Source organism: Pieris napi, chromosome 3 (assembly GCF_905475465.1).
Source record: "Pieris napi chromosome 3, ilPieNapi1.2, whole genome shotgun sequence".
NCBI lineage: Eukaryota > Metazoa > Arthropoda > Insecta > Lepidoptera > Pieridae > Pieris > Pieris napi.
In genome coordinates, this window is record NC_062236.1 from 5,040,016 (window position 1) to 5,055,973 (window position 15,958).

The window sequence follows — 15,958 nt, forward strand, 5'->3', positions numbered from 1 at the left end:
TGTGAGAGTTCATCGATAACTTTATAGAATTTGTTGATATTACGTACGCGATTATTTGCTTGAAAACAAGCCAGAAGTATTGAAAAATTTAAAGTTCATATCGCTTTAAAGAGTTAAATATGAAAAACACGTTACTTAATAGGATAGACAGCAGAAGCACTAAAAATATTTTTTTATTCCTACCTATATGTTTTACTTATTTTTTTGTGTTGTTTACTTTTATGTTGGTTTACTTTTACTATGATATTTATTCGTCGAAATTGGCATAAAAGATAAGATAAATAAGATAATTTCTCTTTTTTTTTTAAATACCACGCAGTGTGTAATTAACGCGTATTATTTTCATTTTCACGAGTAAACCTTCAGGATTGACCTTGATGATACGATGAGTCATTTGCTTGTGACTTACCTATCATGCTTACTCCAATTATTTATTAAAATATTTCATGCTTACGTACGCTTTTTATTGAAACTGTATCATAATCAATCAATCAATTAGTTACATATGTGAGGCTTATTTAACTTGTTTATTGAAAATAACAAAGTACACGGTCATGCTACCATTTCAAATTCAATTCAATATTCATCATACAGTTAATTTAGTCAGGAAAATCAGTTATTTTTATAAATTATACATGTTATATTTTAGTGTCAGGAAGGAAAGTTTTAAGTCACATTTCTGAATACTATATAATAGAAAGTTGAGCTAATATAAGATAATTGTTATCCCAGTTGGTAGCAGGGCCGCGCCGCCCATGTGTGCGAAGTGTGCGATGCACACAGGCGCTAAGACAATAAGGGCGCCGCCACCGAAATTATTTATACTACAATATTCTTACGTACAATTGAAGTTTCATTTTACGCTTTGGGTTTTAGTTTACATTAATTACTCAGAGCTTAGCGAATCAAAAGAAAGGCCGCTGCGCCGTGATTGAGTGTGTTTATGTCTAATGATTTCAATAATATGCCGACATACCTTGATAGAATCCAAATTGAACTAATTTTTATACTCGGTAACGAAATTCAACATTTTATTTTAAATTTATGTCTAATTAATAAATATTTTTCAATAATACTGGATTGTACTCCTGACGTTTCACACGAAGAGCAAATTAGTATGATAATAATATTTGTCAACTTTAACATGGAAACTAGAAAGTTGGAAATAAGAGAGCATTTCCTAGCTTTCTGTCAATCATAGATACAACTGGCGCTGGAGTAAGGTCATTTATAATAGAAAAACTAAACGACATTAATTTGGACATAAACAACTTAAGGGGACAAGGCTATGATAATGGCTCAAATATCCGCGGTAAGAATATTGCGGGATCTAAATCTCCGCGCTTTTTATGTACCGTGCGCTAGCCATAGTTTAAATTTAATAGTAAACGACGCCAATCTCATACACGAATGGATTTTTTAATATTGTGCAATTATATAAATATTTTTCGTCCTCTACTAAAAGATGGGATTTATTACAAAGATATATCATAAATCTGACCTTAAAAACGGTTAGATATAACATCGTAAATAAACTATGTAACAATTTAATTCGCGTTTTATTTTTCACGGCAATTGGCAAGCGGACGTTTTACCTATTTAAAAAAATTATATTTAAGTAGGGATATTAAACTAAAAAAATTTTTTCTTTCGGTAATTTAAAAAAAATAATAAAAAATATATTGAAACTTGAAGATTCGTAAAAAATAGGCCGAAAAATATAAATAGTTCCCTCAAAGGCCTGCAACACACCCGCTGAAAATGTCTATGGGCTGCGATGACTGCCATTTTTGTCCGTCGCTCAGGCTCGTTTGCCCCCTATAAAAAAAAGGAGGCGCTTCATGGGTTTCGCACACAGGCGCTGCCGGGGGTCGGCGCGGCCCTGGTTGGTAGGTGGGTTCATATCACGGTTGAGCATGGATTTTTGTTAGGGAAATTATCGTGAGGAAAGCATGTTTAAGACACATTTTCTTAACACAATATCATGTTACAATTTGTAGTCGAAACTTTATTGATAAACTTTAACATTATAATGACCTTGTCTAACATGACGAAATGGTTGCATAAGATATTTTGTCTGATATATAAAGGATTATGCGTGACTGAATACGTGGTTTAAATAAACCTTTAAAAATAGTCTTTAGAATTATTATTTTGGTAAAATAGGCACTACTGAAAAGATAGCAAGAGTCGTCTCTATAGGAATTTTTTAATTTAAATTATTTTTTTAAAATAATAAATTTGTTATTGTCTGACGTATTACGCAGACACCTCATGTATAATTATTATGTATCTATGTTACAGGAAATTGAAACTAATTGAAATTCTGTTTTCGTAGGTTTTTAGGCATTATTATATTTTTGTAAAATAAGTAATGTATGTTTTATTCCAAAATTCAACTTATTATTTTCACATTGTATGGAGATTCTTGTGGCTGAATTGCTATTTGATCAAATGTTTTGCCCGGAGTTAAGTTCGGTTGTAGTTGGAGGGAATGAAACTCTTTGTTTGAAGCTCGGTGTCAGCAGCTTTAATCTTTTAAAACATGAGCTTATAACTAACATAAAGTTAGGGGTTAGTGGGGTTGCGACGCTGAATTAACAAAAAACTAACTTGGTTTAGTAAAGGGTTCTTAAATCTAATTGACACTTCAATACGTATAAGTGTTTTTAAACCTATTGGACATTATCGGAAACGAGAATGTTATATTACAATTTATGAGTGGAAAAACTAAAGGGCTCATTTTGGCTTCAAGTATGCGATGATTGCTAACATTTTACGCTAATAATTATTAACTAAAATATATATTTGTAACTTAACTAATGTTAGGTTACATAACTCAGGCCAGTATCTTAAAATATTTAATATTAATTAGCAATAAAACCTTTAGATTGCTTACGGTTTGCAAAGTTTGTGGATGATTTTTAAGTTACTTGACGATTTCAAAACAGTACAGTACAGTGTACAATGTACATACCCTACACAAGTACACATATAATATATTTCTATTCTATATAGACATAGACATATCATTTATTACAAACAAAAACACACACACATAAACACACAAAATAACAATAATCAAAGAGAATAAATTAAATAAAAGATCTAATGAGAGATATATAAAAATATTTTTTTTTCCTTTTCCCATTCGGTTCGTTTCTGCTGCGGCTGTAATTGGCCCTGGCTCAGCATCATGCTGAGACACCCCTTTCAACACTCCCAGTGGACTTCACAAGTGTTAGCCGGCTCAATAATTCTAAAATAGACTGCGAAGCCGTCCTTGCTCTTTTTAAACGTTTCCGTCACATTTTCATAGGAGCTTTCAATATTTTGTTTGGTGTTTACAAAATTTCAGTTTTATAAATATACACATAACATTTTACAAATTGTTTAACTTATAAAATAATATGATGGGGTAAGTATTGTACACAAATTTGTTTATTAAAAATAAATACCTATATCTAAGTGAATTCCTGATATAACCCTTTGCAAAAGATATTACAAATCTACTTATTACTCGAAAATCATAATAAAAATTAATTCCTTCAAATTGTACAAATTCAGTTTTAATACGTTAAATAATTCATATAAAATATTTTTTTTTTTTTACAGCTAAAACTCGCTGAATTGAGAGATTGAAATATACGAATATTATGTTTATATCCAATTGAACTTTGCCTGAAGACATCTTTTTCTATCTTGATGGAGTCATCCTAACTAAATAAAAACTGTTATTATAATATTTTCAAATGGCTTTATTAATTACAATTAATTTACACATTATAAATTTGAAAAATGTCTATGTTTTTTTTTATACAACAAAAAGCGGAGGAGAATAATACAATTCATGAACATAATAAGGAAAAATTTAATTATAATAAATATTAACTAGTGATATGGCATTCTTATTTATTATAAAATATGATATATTGGGGAATTATGTTTATGTTAGACATGGCTAAATAATTAATTGAATATTTTTGAACAGTTAGTGCAATTATTTGTAGGTGCACTAAAATATTCGATGATTCAAAGTCGTTAATCTATAGCAAATTATAAACTCGATATCTACGAAGTAGGTAAAAGGGCATTGCCGTCTTATTTATCATCTCCGTCGATATTTTAATAATTTATTTACAATCACACTTTCTAAACTCAAAATATCCGAAATATAAAAATTACATTTTATTTTCCTATATTAGGCATCTACTATGTAGATACATATTGAATTTTGTATGATCTAAACTATGTATTATTTGGACACGTTCGACACAAAAAAGTTGAACAAAAAGTATTTTTTTTCGGTTCAGCCGAGCAATTATCATGCAAATTGAACGAACGAAATCTGATAACCGCTAAGGTCACGTGGGAACATAAACGGTCTCGTTTTTATGGTACGAAGTAGCGACTAGCGATGCATCTCAGTTGTAGGTTGTCGATAGGCTCACAATAAGAGTTCATGGTAGGCTCTCAGCCTTGCGATTCTGTAACTCACTTTTCGAACTCACACAGCGGTTTTCGCATCGGCGGTTGCTCTCAAATCAGTCGTGAAGCAGTCATTTTATGATTTGGCATTCTGATAAACAATAAACTACAAAACACGGGGAATCCTAGTGTGGGGGCTAGTGCACTTTATTTTACCTATATAATAGCCTTGTTGTGAATAATAGAGCTTTTTCTTTTTACTTTCTTTATATCTATTTGATCCTCAATTTATACATGTGTATTTGAAAAGGCTCCATATATCTTATAAACGAAAAAAAATTGTTTATGTTATGAAACTGCAATAATATCAGGAAAAATAGATAATATACCAGTATCCAGGCCGTGACCTCAGATTAAAAAGGCAATCATAAAACAATAATACTGATAATTTATTTAATCAAAAATTAAGAAAAAACAAAGCCATTTAAGAAAATAATCAATGACCAAATTTTTTATATAGATTGCGTAATATGTTGACATTTTCAGTTTCTAACAAATTCTTTTAAAAAAAAACAATTACATACTATCCCGATGCTATAATTCTATTTCAGTATGTCGCAGGGTAAGAAATTAGAATGTATGTTCCAACAATTATTGAGAGCAATAGACGAGTTCACAGATGACTACTTAGGGGCTGTCCATGAATCACGTGAGGTTCGAAAGGGGGGGGGGTCGGCAAAAATACGAAATATCACGGGGGGGGGGGTATAATAATATATCACGGGTACTTATTTTTTCGTCGATGACGCCGAGTGACTTGATGAAACCGACGTTGATCTTTAACAAAGTACAGTGCCAACAACTTGCAAGATGCTTATCCAGTTGTTATTGTTGAAGAAGGTCTGAGAACAATGTACATTAAATATGTTCATGTACTAATACAATATATGTTTTTGATGATTACGCATGATTACACCATTCCTTTAATATTATTTTTATGCCAGTCAAAAACAACCTGCAACCTTTCTGTCTAGATATTTTTATCATGGTCCTTAATTAAAAAAACATCACGTGATTAATAGACAGCCCCTTATTTGTATGAGTTCTGTCATATGAATGGCATTTTTGTTTTTTCTTGCTCACCTGTGGCAACGTTTGCGCACGCACGTTAATTAATGGCGCGTGCATTTTTTCCAAGGAAACTACTGAGTTACATGTATTTTTTATATAGTTTGGTTCATCCTTTCCGAGGCTAGTTTATTTTATTATGTATGATAAACTAGTATAGGATGATTATGAGTGTAAAAAATTAGGTATCAAATAATTAAATTCCTTTTTATAAAAACTTGCCTTATTATATGAATATCCAATTAGGATCATCAAAATCGACGAATCGAATTTATAAAGAGTGTATTATAAAAGTTTTAACAATAGTTGTACTATTTAAACAAAATTTTATTCAGATGACACATTTTCGCTTTCGGTACGTGGAGTAGAATTTTTTTAAATAAATTAGTTATTTAGCAAATATTACGAATATTTACGATAAATATTTAAAAAATTCGGTAGGTAATAAAAATGGCGCTAAAAATTGATAACGGTAATAATAATAAGGTAAATGGTGTACTATAGAATACAGAGTCTTTCTATGGTAGATACTAATTGTTTTTAAGTAAGAGTACCTATATATATTTAATACATCAATTTTAATGAATACAAATCCAATGTTAAAAATGTTATAGAAACATTAAATCATTCAAACCTTGAAGACGATGAGGTCAAAAATCAAATTTAATCTAGAAATATCCACTTATCATTTTATGTTAGATCCTCTTTATTATATTATTCTCGTGATAGATGTCATTAAAACGTGCATACTTTCCCTTAGATAGTGGTCTAGTATTGTAAATATTATGCATGAGTGATAAAGGAAAATGACTTTATCTTACTAATGATTATTACTGATTTGTGCTATGGAGTCGCGACACTCGCTCAACACGTGTTGCAAATGTTTTTATTTCTGATTTCAAAATGTCGATATTCCGATTTTATTATGTTATAACAAGTAATGATTACTCCAAACAACACTTCCTGTTCAGATTATTACATATTCTGCTGTCCCATTTTGTAACTTAATCATCCGAAACTAAATCTGATATGAGTGCGCATAGACGGAAAATGTGTGTAGAATTTCAAAACTATATTAGTTTTTTGTGTAGCCACTTTTTTTATTTAATTAAACCCATTTGGCTTTTGAATTATAAGTATGAATTTCTAAATAACGTTGTAATTTACTAGAAGACTACACCATTATGGTTAAATAGAAAAATAGTAATTACAATTAATTATTATTAATTACAGTTTAGGTTAAGATAATATATTAATTTATGATTAATGTATATTATTTTTACAAAAGGACCCAATTAGTTTCGCTAAAATTAAGCCTTTTCAACAATTCATATGATTGAGTGAAATACGATTTTCTACTAAACTATTAGTAAAAAATCAACAATTAAAAACATACGAGGTATATATGTATCATAAGTAAATGTACATAACGAAACTGTATGAACACTTTAAATTTCAAATTAATGTATGAATATTTCACTAATTAGATTATTAAAAGTTGACATTCAAATGATAAGACTTTTTAGTCGCTATTTGAATCACAGCATATTTAGTGATTAATTTCTGATAACAATTGATTGTCCTCTAGATAATTTGTAAACACTGTTTAGCACAATTGACGTGGTCGAAGAGAAAATAATTTTCAGTCCACAATCAACAAAGGCTGTTATGATTTTGTCTCGTGCTATGTGTATTACTCGCCTTAGCTACATAAGCAGTGATTTACTAATTATTTGTGAACAAAAAGTGTTTCTACGTCATTATGGATTTTCTGTGTAAGAATTTCGTGATACATAATGTTCGGATCTTATAAATCTGGGATATTCATTTTATTGTGGCTTATTCAACAGGTATGGTAATGTATTTAGAAAAACTAACAAATTTTAATTAGAAATATATATTTAGGGTAGCAGTTAATATATAGTAAGAGCACCTGCTTTATACAACTTATGGTGCTTGATTTGAGTTCAATCAAAAAATCCTGCTCTAACGTATTTCCTGTTAATTATATAGTTATCTTGTAGAATCTATTGATTCATTTATAGACTATATATATAGATATTTAAACGTTGTTTGACATTTCGAACATGATCGCGCTGGACAAAAATTCAAGAGTATAAAATGTGTATTCTTTCGAATCAAATTCCAACAATTGAGAACTCGGATATGCCGTTGGTAGGTCTGTTTGTATATTTTATCAAATTCGTCTTTGTTATGTTGTGGTGTACTGTCTCGGAATTTAAAAATGTTTACAGAATCTCATGTTTCTTGCAAAGCACGCAATGAAGCTACAACAGGTATATGAAATGTGTTTTGTTTTCTAAAAATATAAGTTTATTCTTGCTCTCTAGGGTGACGCTTACGACGGCCTCAACCCCGTGAGTGTGGACTTAAGTGTTTGGCACCAACGTAGCCCTCGAGTGGCACTGCGCACTAATGCACAGCTCGCTTGTGAAAAGCCCAATATTTATATATGTGAGGTAAAACTTCATTCACTATTTTTAGATTATGTAGTGTATGTATGCATACTCGGGGGGTAAATAATACGGTTTTTACTGCTTTGATTTACATTGCACGAGTTTTTTCCAGTCCACATTTTTATTATTTGCTGATTAAATATTTATGTTCTGTAATAAAGGTATACCAAATTAAAAAAAAATACTAACATCAAGCAACGAGAAGGTAGACGCCATACTTACCAATACCCTCGAATTCGATCCAATGCAAAGAATTTCTTTATAAATAATTGAGATTTGTGTAAAAATTAGCGAACGTAAGACGTATAATTTAGCTTAGGAATAAATATATTGTTCTTTTAAATGTCCATTGTCATTGAATTTCCAGGAACCCCCCGACACAGTTCCCTCAGAGGCTGGTAAGACGTGTAATTTCCGTAATGTCAGATACCACGAACAAGTGTACCGATGGGTTGCCGGACGAGGGTGCCTACTGTTCACCCCAGATTTCCTATATGTCAATGGTTCTAATCCTTTGAACCTCAATGCTGGGTGTGTTTATGGTAACCTCTTCGCTCCGTGCTTAGAAGTAGTAAGTCTTTGTTTCCTTTTAATATACTTAATAGTGTTGGCCTCGTAGTTTAAGCGTGTTATTGGCTGTGTGACAATAGATTTTTCTTTCTTTTAACATTCGTACGATAAAGGTAAACATCGTGAGGAAACTGCCGTGTCTTAGATAAAATCTTTTTAGGCACAGAAAGGACTCTAAAATTCCACGTAACTTAATTATTTTAAACCTTTTGCTTGGTTTATAGCTCAATATGTTGATTTTAATAATGAAAGTCAAATAAACTTTAATACAAATTTTATCAAATAGAGTACAAAAATTCAGTGAAACCGAAGTAAACGTTTCTCTTCCTGTCCTTCACTCTAAGGTTAAGGAGGACGGCTCGTGTGGCTGCTATCCATTTGATCCTGCCCTCGAAGAGGTAGCAATAGCAGTACGAGATGCCTTGATACCATCAGTTCACGGTCGGTGGGAGAGATGTTTTCATCAAGCTATGGATTGTTGTAGCAATTTCATGGGAGAACGAACTGGTTTGTTAATAAATTTTATACCTTGAGAATATAAACGAAATATTTATAAATTTTAAAATGATAGATTTCAATATAAAGATCTAATATTGATTATAAATCTATGATTTCTATAGTACATATTTGATACTATCACTTTTAGCCACTCCACGGACGTGCAATTCTTTTGGCATAGGCGTTAAAGATTATAATTTTTAATTTTAGTTATCTGTTATAAAGATTATTTCTATTTATTTATTTACAAAAATTCTGTCCTAACAAGTGACCCTAAATCAACAAGAATGCATAACCAATAAAACATCACACTCAAAATATAAAACAAACACAAGAAATTAAGTAGAAAAACCAGCTAAAGAATAACATAATTAAAAAATCGGTTGTCTGTAAAGTCGGTTTACTGACGATAGTTGAACGTGCCAACGTCATAAGGAAATACTGATACTGGTTGCATTTTTCAAAAGAAAATTTTATTTGTTTGATAGATATTTTGTATGGATATAGAGAAGGAGGAAAATGGAAATTACAATTGAATTGATCAAATTACATTTATTTGTACGCATAATTAATACAATTATGTAAATTTTTTAACGAACGAACGCTGCCGAACGCGGACGCCGATTGTGCCTCTTTGTCGCTCGTTCCGCGCTCTCGCTTGCACTTCAAGCCTTAAGGATCGCCTCAGAGCGAGGTAACCAGCCGGCTCCATCGAATTATAAGACGTTGTCACGTCAAACATTACCAATTATTATATATGCACTAACAAATACTAGAACTTCTGTGATCACTCAATGGACAATAAAAAGGTCCGTTGAACAATGTAATTCGTTGACTATTGTAATACAGCGAATCATATGTGCCCATTTTAGAAGGTACGATAGCGGACGATGTTGCATTCTGACGTACCCATCAGGCACGTTGAAGCTAAGGCACTGTAGTATCGCCGAATTTCTGTTCTTGCCATGTAATTTTTTTAAGTACATCGCAAGTTGAATCTATTAATTTGATTTAAAAATATTAACGCGGTCAAACTTTGCTCAATTAGTATAGAATCTGAAATTTAGTATCGCATTAGTGCGAACTAACTTTCCAATATAAAAGTATTAGATTTCGAAAATCGAAGAGACAGTTCGCTCTAAATGTGTTTCTAAAACTTAATCTAACTGCATAGAAATAATAAGCTTATCTATTTATCTCGTAATTTATCTTTGGTATACTATACATTTAAATAAAATCTCATTTATAATGAAATTTGAATTTACTTTTATATAAGAAGATTTATAGGGTCAAAACATATACAAAAAGTCTTATTTTTAAATTTCGGTCTAATCAAGACTTTATGAAACATTAATTTTATAATGCAACGTTTGAAGTGCTTTTCATCCGTAACGACTATATACGTAAAAACTGATTTATTTCTATTTAAAATCGTATGTTTTCACTTGTATGTATAAATCACTATAATATTATATGTAAGAACGCCTTTATTTTTTTATTTTTTTTATTATTTATTTTATTTATTTAATTGTTTAAATTTTCGTGTGCAGATAATTAAGCCGAAAAATAATTTTAATCCTATCCAAACAGAAAACAATGTTTGCGAAACGACCTTTGACGGGTGGACGTGTTGGGACTCAGCTCAAAATGGTACAGTGGCAAGTGCTGTTTGCTCTGAATTTGCTTACTCCAGTTCGGGTCCATCTTGCAACCGTAAGTTAACACACTGGCTGACATTGCATAGAAATAAAATAAAAATTGTTTATTTATCAAGACGTCATAATATGCATTACAGTGTGTAAGATTTGGGAACATAATTTAATATAAGCTATTTAAATTATGCGACGCGTAACACTCGTGAGTGAATGAGGGAGTGTAATGTGTATGAATCAACTACATGTTCGATCTTAGTAGCATCTCTAACTCTGCGTAAGAGGTGTTCAGAAGCCAGTCCTTTAGGCTTTAACCTTTTTTTTTTAAATTGTGAACTGTGAGCTATAAAGCAGCCTTGGTATTTCCATTTTTCATATAAACGTTCTTCACAATTAGTTCAGTAGCCATGGCGCGTGTTTAATGTTTATTCTAATAAGATACTATAAACTTCACATTACATGTAATTTTGTGCTACAATATAATTCAGTATGTATTGTCCTTATAAAATGTTTCCCGGCCCTCAAGGGCCGCAATTTAATATAATAAGCTTAATACATAAGTAAAACAATATCTTTTAAGATTCTGCAAATAGATTTTTTTTATTGTATTTCCATTTAATATGATTTACTTTTCCAACAGCAACGAACTTTTCACAATCCTATAATAAAAGTTGGACTAATGCTACCGTAACCATGGTAACACACTAATTCACGTTTCATAATAAGACAATTGGTATTTTATAGACTTCAGCAGTAAGAGATGCTTTGAAAATGGAACATGGGAGCTTCAAACGGACTACACAACGTGTAGCATAACACCGCGCCTTTTGCGAAGATATCGTTTTTATATCGCTATGCTATCGTTTTCGATTGCCTGCTGTATACCGGCCATATTTATTTTCTTCTTCTACAAGAGACTTAGAATAACAAGAGTGGCGTTGCATAGGAATCTTTTGATAGCCATTGTGTTGCGGAACGTTCTGGTCATAGTCAGCAGGAGTGAGGTAAGTACATATAAAATAAGTTCTTATGATATTTTTTTTTTATTTCACCTTACGAACGAGTGTTAACTGCGCACATAGCAATATAATCACGACTGTGATTCAAACGCATGACCTCAGGGTGAGGCCCACGCTCAAGCCACTAGGCCAACACTGCTTTTTACTTATATCTACTGTTTTATAAGAGGAGTTAACGGACATGAAGATTCATACATACAAGGTGATGCCGTCCATAAATCTGAAAAACTCAATAGTGCGTTTTCTTTATTAATACTGAAGCCACTACGAAAACCACGCAAGATTTAATGCCTTCAAATCCACAATATCAAATATTTTGTAGAACAACGACACCCATTCGAACAAACAGTTATTATGTGGGTTTTATAAAATGTATTTTCTTTCTAAAGTGAAATACAAATATATCCAAGTTCATCTTATCTTCTAATATATAAAATTCTCGTGTCAAGTGATTGTAATTGAACACCTCCGAAATGGCTCGACCGATTTTCGTTTAATTTTGTGCGCATATCGGTTAGGTCTGCGTATTTTTCATTCCCCTAAAAAAATTTTTTACTTTTTAGACAATTTTTTTTGTTTTTATTTTTGTATGATACAGCATATAAAAATATACTTACAACACTTAATTTTCACCCCTCTAAGATGAACCCCATTTTTTATTAGGTATAGTTATTTTTATTGATCTAAGAAAATATTTCCTAGAAATAATATACATGGCAATACAACGTTTGCCGGGTCAGCTAGTTATTTTATATAAATATCTTTAATGTGACTCCATTCTTAACGCTTATAAATATTTTTTCGGTGTAAGGTCTATGTAGATGAGCTAACAACCGCTGGAGACACTGTTTTGTCCCTGAATGGCGTAGCGTGTAGAGCGTTGGCTGTAGCGGAACGTGTAGCGGGTAACGCTGTGTTTATATGTATGTTAGTGGAGGGCATATATCTGCATCGGCTTATAGTTGCCGTGTTTAGGAGAAAATTGCAAATTGCATGGTTATATGGGATCGGAGCAGGTAAGTCTTTAGTATGTAATATAAAACATTATATTTTTATTATAATAATATGTAGTCTTATGCCATAAGCGTGAAATTGTTTTTAGTTATCACTAAATAGAGACAAAACATTTAAAAGGCGTTGGGTTTTCGGTGAGAATAAATAATTTTAATTTTAGTAAAATATATATTTAAATTATGTATTCTGAAACTTTTTTAAATACTTTTACGTAAGTATCCTTATCTATTTTCACAATTTTTTAACTAAAAGTTACTTGATAAGTGAAAGTGTAATATAAAAATTCATATTATGTGGATATTTTATTTCTGTACAATTAAAATCAAATTAAATTAAATTTACGTAAACTAAGTTCACATATCGGTCATAAAGGTGACTACCGCAGCCCACGGATACCATATTAAAGGATGCGTTGCCGGCCTTTAGTGTAGGGTTGCTTTCTTAAAAACGTATAACTTGTTTAATTATAACTACTTTTTCAGTGATCGCAATAATACCAGTAGCTGCATGGTCAGTGGTAATGGCACTGCAAAATGACCACTCTTGTTGGATTGTCTACACTGTCGATCATATCCAGTGGATCATTGATGCTCCCAGAATTTTAATCCTTTTTCTGAATACAGTACTATTTATTGACGTCTTGAGGGTATTGCTAACTAAGATACGGAATTCGGAAAATGCAAATCAGTTGTGAGTCAAATATATTGCACAAATTTTTTAAGTTATTATTTTTAATTTTTTTTAATTTTTTAAGTAATTATTGCATTAATATTTTATAAAACGTGGAGTATAGAAGTTTAACGAATCATTTTGTACATCGCCTAATGGAATAAGCGTTTGTAACCTTCAACTCAAAGCCTGTTCTTTGGATGAAAACCAAGAACCTCCAAGTTAAACTAATAATAATTATTATTATTACTCTATTAAACTAATTATTATTATTATTAGTGAGTGCCGAGTGATAATGGAGCCATGGAGATATTTCGTAAATTTTAAAACATTTAATTTATTCAAAAACATCCAAACCTAAACGACAATCTTAGTCTCTATCGCGATATTGCTAAATATTAATCAGTTTATGATACATAATCCTATGTTATGAAGCGAAATAAAGGCTTATTTCAATAATATTATAGGAGCACAGCAAAGGCGACACTTTTTCTGATGCCGCTATTTGGTACTCAGTTCATATTTACCGCAGTCAGACCAAGCACTGATGACTGTGTATGGGAACAAACTTACTATTTCATTGCCTACACGATAGAAGGCTTGCAAGGATTCATCGTGGCTTTACTCTATTGCTATGTTAACAAAGAGGTAAAATTCTTCTACTTATTCTCATTCATTAATTACTGTGTGATAATTAAAATGTCGTCATGTAAATTCTTCCAAATTTTCAGTTTATCTTACTTAGGTATTAAATCCAGTAGAGTAACAATCTTATAGGTCTTGGCCTCGGATTACAGCATCCGCTTCTTTGACTGCAAAGCAAAAAAACAAATGGTGACTTTCACCAGTATAATCCTTGAAACAGAACTAATTTAAGCGTACGACCAGCCAGGCTCCAGAAGACAAACCACTCCCCAAATTGTAGTCGTTTTTATAACAAACTCTCAAACGAAATTAGATAATTATCACTAAATAAATTCAAAGCTTTCGTTAAACGTGAATTAACCAATAAAGGTTTTTATAAATTTGACAAATATTTGAATGATCCTAATCCTTAGGATTGATTTTCTGCAGATCAATTTGTACGATTCAAAACTTAGCGATTAAAAAGAGTGGCGGAAAGTTTCTTGCTAGTTCTTCTTGCCTGCTCTACGCCCTTGCCTTGCGAACTAGTAGTAAATGTAAATGAAAATTAATTTAGCTTCTTTTCTGATTTTACTTGTATAGTAGCCTTCTATGTCTGAGCCAGTTTTGTCTCCTCGATTTTTCTATCTAAGATGTGCCTGTATCTTTGCATTGTCTTCTAAAGACACCTTCATCGTACAAGAATGTTTTGCGCACCTAGAAATAAAATTTGACGGCACAAACGTACGACCGCAAATAAATAAGCTAACACTGCTCTCGTCGCAATTCTGATTATTAACACATTACTTTTTTAGGTTCACGGACTTATAAGAGCGACATACAAGAAAACAGAAAGTGCTGTAGTATCGCGTGTAAGAGGTTCGAACTACCACACAAGTATAGATGCTAACTCCGAACGCCGATTCACTTACAGTACTGCTCTACCATCTAATATGGAAGAAAAAGACCCCTACACATACATGAGACAAAGACTACATGTCGCCGAAATCATATCAATACAAGCTACAGAACGATTGGCAGAAATTCTGGACCCAGTCTATGAAACAATTGGTGATAATGGTCTGGTGAACGGTGGATATGATTATCTAGATAGACCCGATTTGGATAACGACTATAACTTCACTAACGCATCAAGTGTATCCATTAATTGCCCGGATTGGTTGAAATGCACGTCACCTGATAGTAGCATTTACAACAATTCAGTGAAAGATCTAACTAAGGCAGCTAAAGATATGGAAAATGATACAAAAGCAAAAGTAGAGAAAGAGCCAAAACAAAGTACATATCAGAATGTTGGGGAAGACAACGATAACTTGAAGGAATACGAAAATAGTGATATGTTAGAAGAAATAATACAATACATGGAAACTAACGACAACCTCGTCCTGAAATCAGAACTACTTTCACCTAATAGGAAAGAAAACGAAAAAATTGTTATTGTAGAATATGATTAATTGTTATTTCATTATTCGAGCTAATTAAGAATTTATATTTTCCTCATAATAAAATGTTGAAGACTATTTTTTATTTAATTAACATCTGTTGTATTGTATTTAATTTGCATCTTGTTTTATTCTTTAGCTGGCCATACTATATGTAATGACTATTATAGATTATTTTATCTGGATTTAATACTCTATTGCCGATTCTATAGAATATCAGCACTGTTGTTTTTGCGGCTACCAATTTCGACATTACTGAATTCATATTAGAAGTTTTAGTAGAGCATAGTAGAATTATAGCAGCATTACAGATTCCTTTTCTTCATTCATTCGTTCCTCTATATATTTTCACTATTAAATATTTTATAAAAAAATGTTCATACAAAGAATTAATAGGTAGTATACAGACTGCTGCA

The 15,958-nt window shown here is 31.6% G+C and overlaps 1 protein-coding gene across 1 annotated transcript; it reads left to right on the forward strand.

Annotated features, from left to right (window-relative positions):
• The first annotated feature begins 7,129 nt into the window (after positions 1 to 7,129).
• Positions 7,130 to 15,620, forward strand: LOC125063806 (gastric inhibitory polypeptide receptor-like). The gene is made up of 10 exons (XM_047670448.1): positions 7,130 to 7,406; positions 7,908 to 8,036; positions 8,401 to 8,604; positions 8,948 to 9,110; positions 10,692 to 10,814; positions 11,498 to 11,757; positions 12,584 to 12,788; positions 13,269 to 13,476; positions 13,923 to 14,103; positions 14,895 to 15,620. The coding sequence occupies exons 1-10, from the start codon at positions 7,353 to 7,355 to the stop codon at positions 15,552 to 15,554; spliced, it is 2,187 nt and encodes a 728-aa protein (XP_047526404.1). The 5' UTR covers positions 7,130 to 7,352; the 3' UTR covers positions 15,555 to 15,620.
• Positions 15,621 to 15,958: the final 338 nt, after the last annotated feature.

Coding starts and splice junctions, on each gene's coding strand:
- LOC125063806 (XM_047670448.1), top strand. CDS start 7,353: ATGTTCGGATCTTATAAATCTGGGATATTCATTTTATTGTGGCTTATT. Junction 9,111..10,691: donor TTTCATGGGAGAACGAACTG/GTTTGTTAATAA, acceptor CTATCCAAACAG/AAAACAATGTTTGCGAAACG. Junction 12,789..13,268: donor GTTATATGGGATCGGAGCAG/GTAAGTCTTTAG, acceptor CTACTTTTTCAG/TGATCGCAATAATACCAGTA.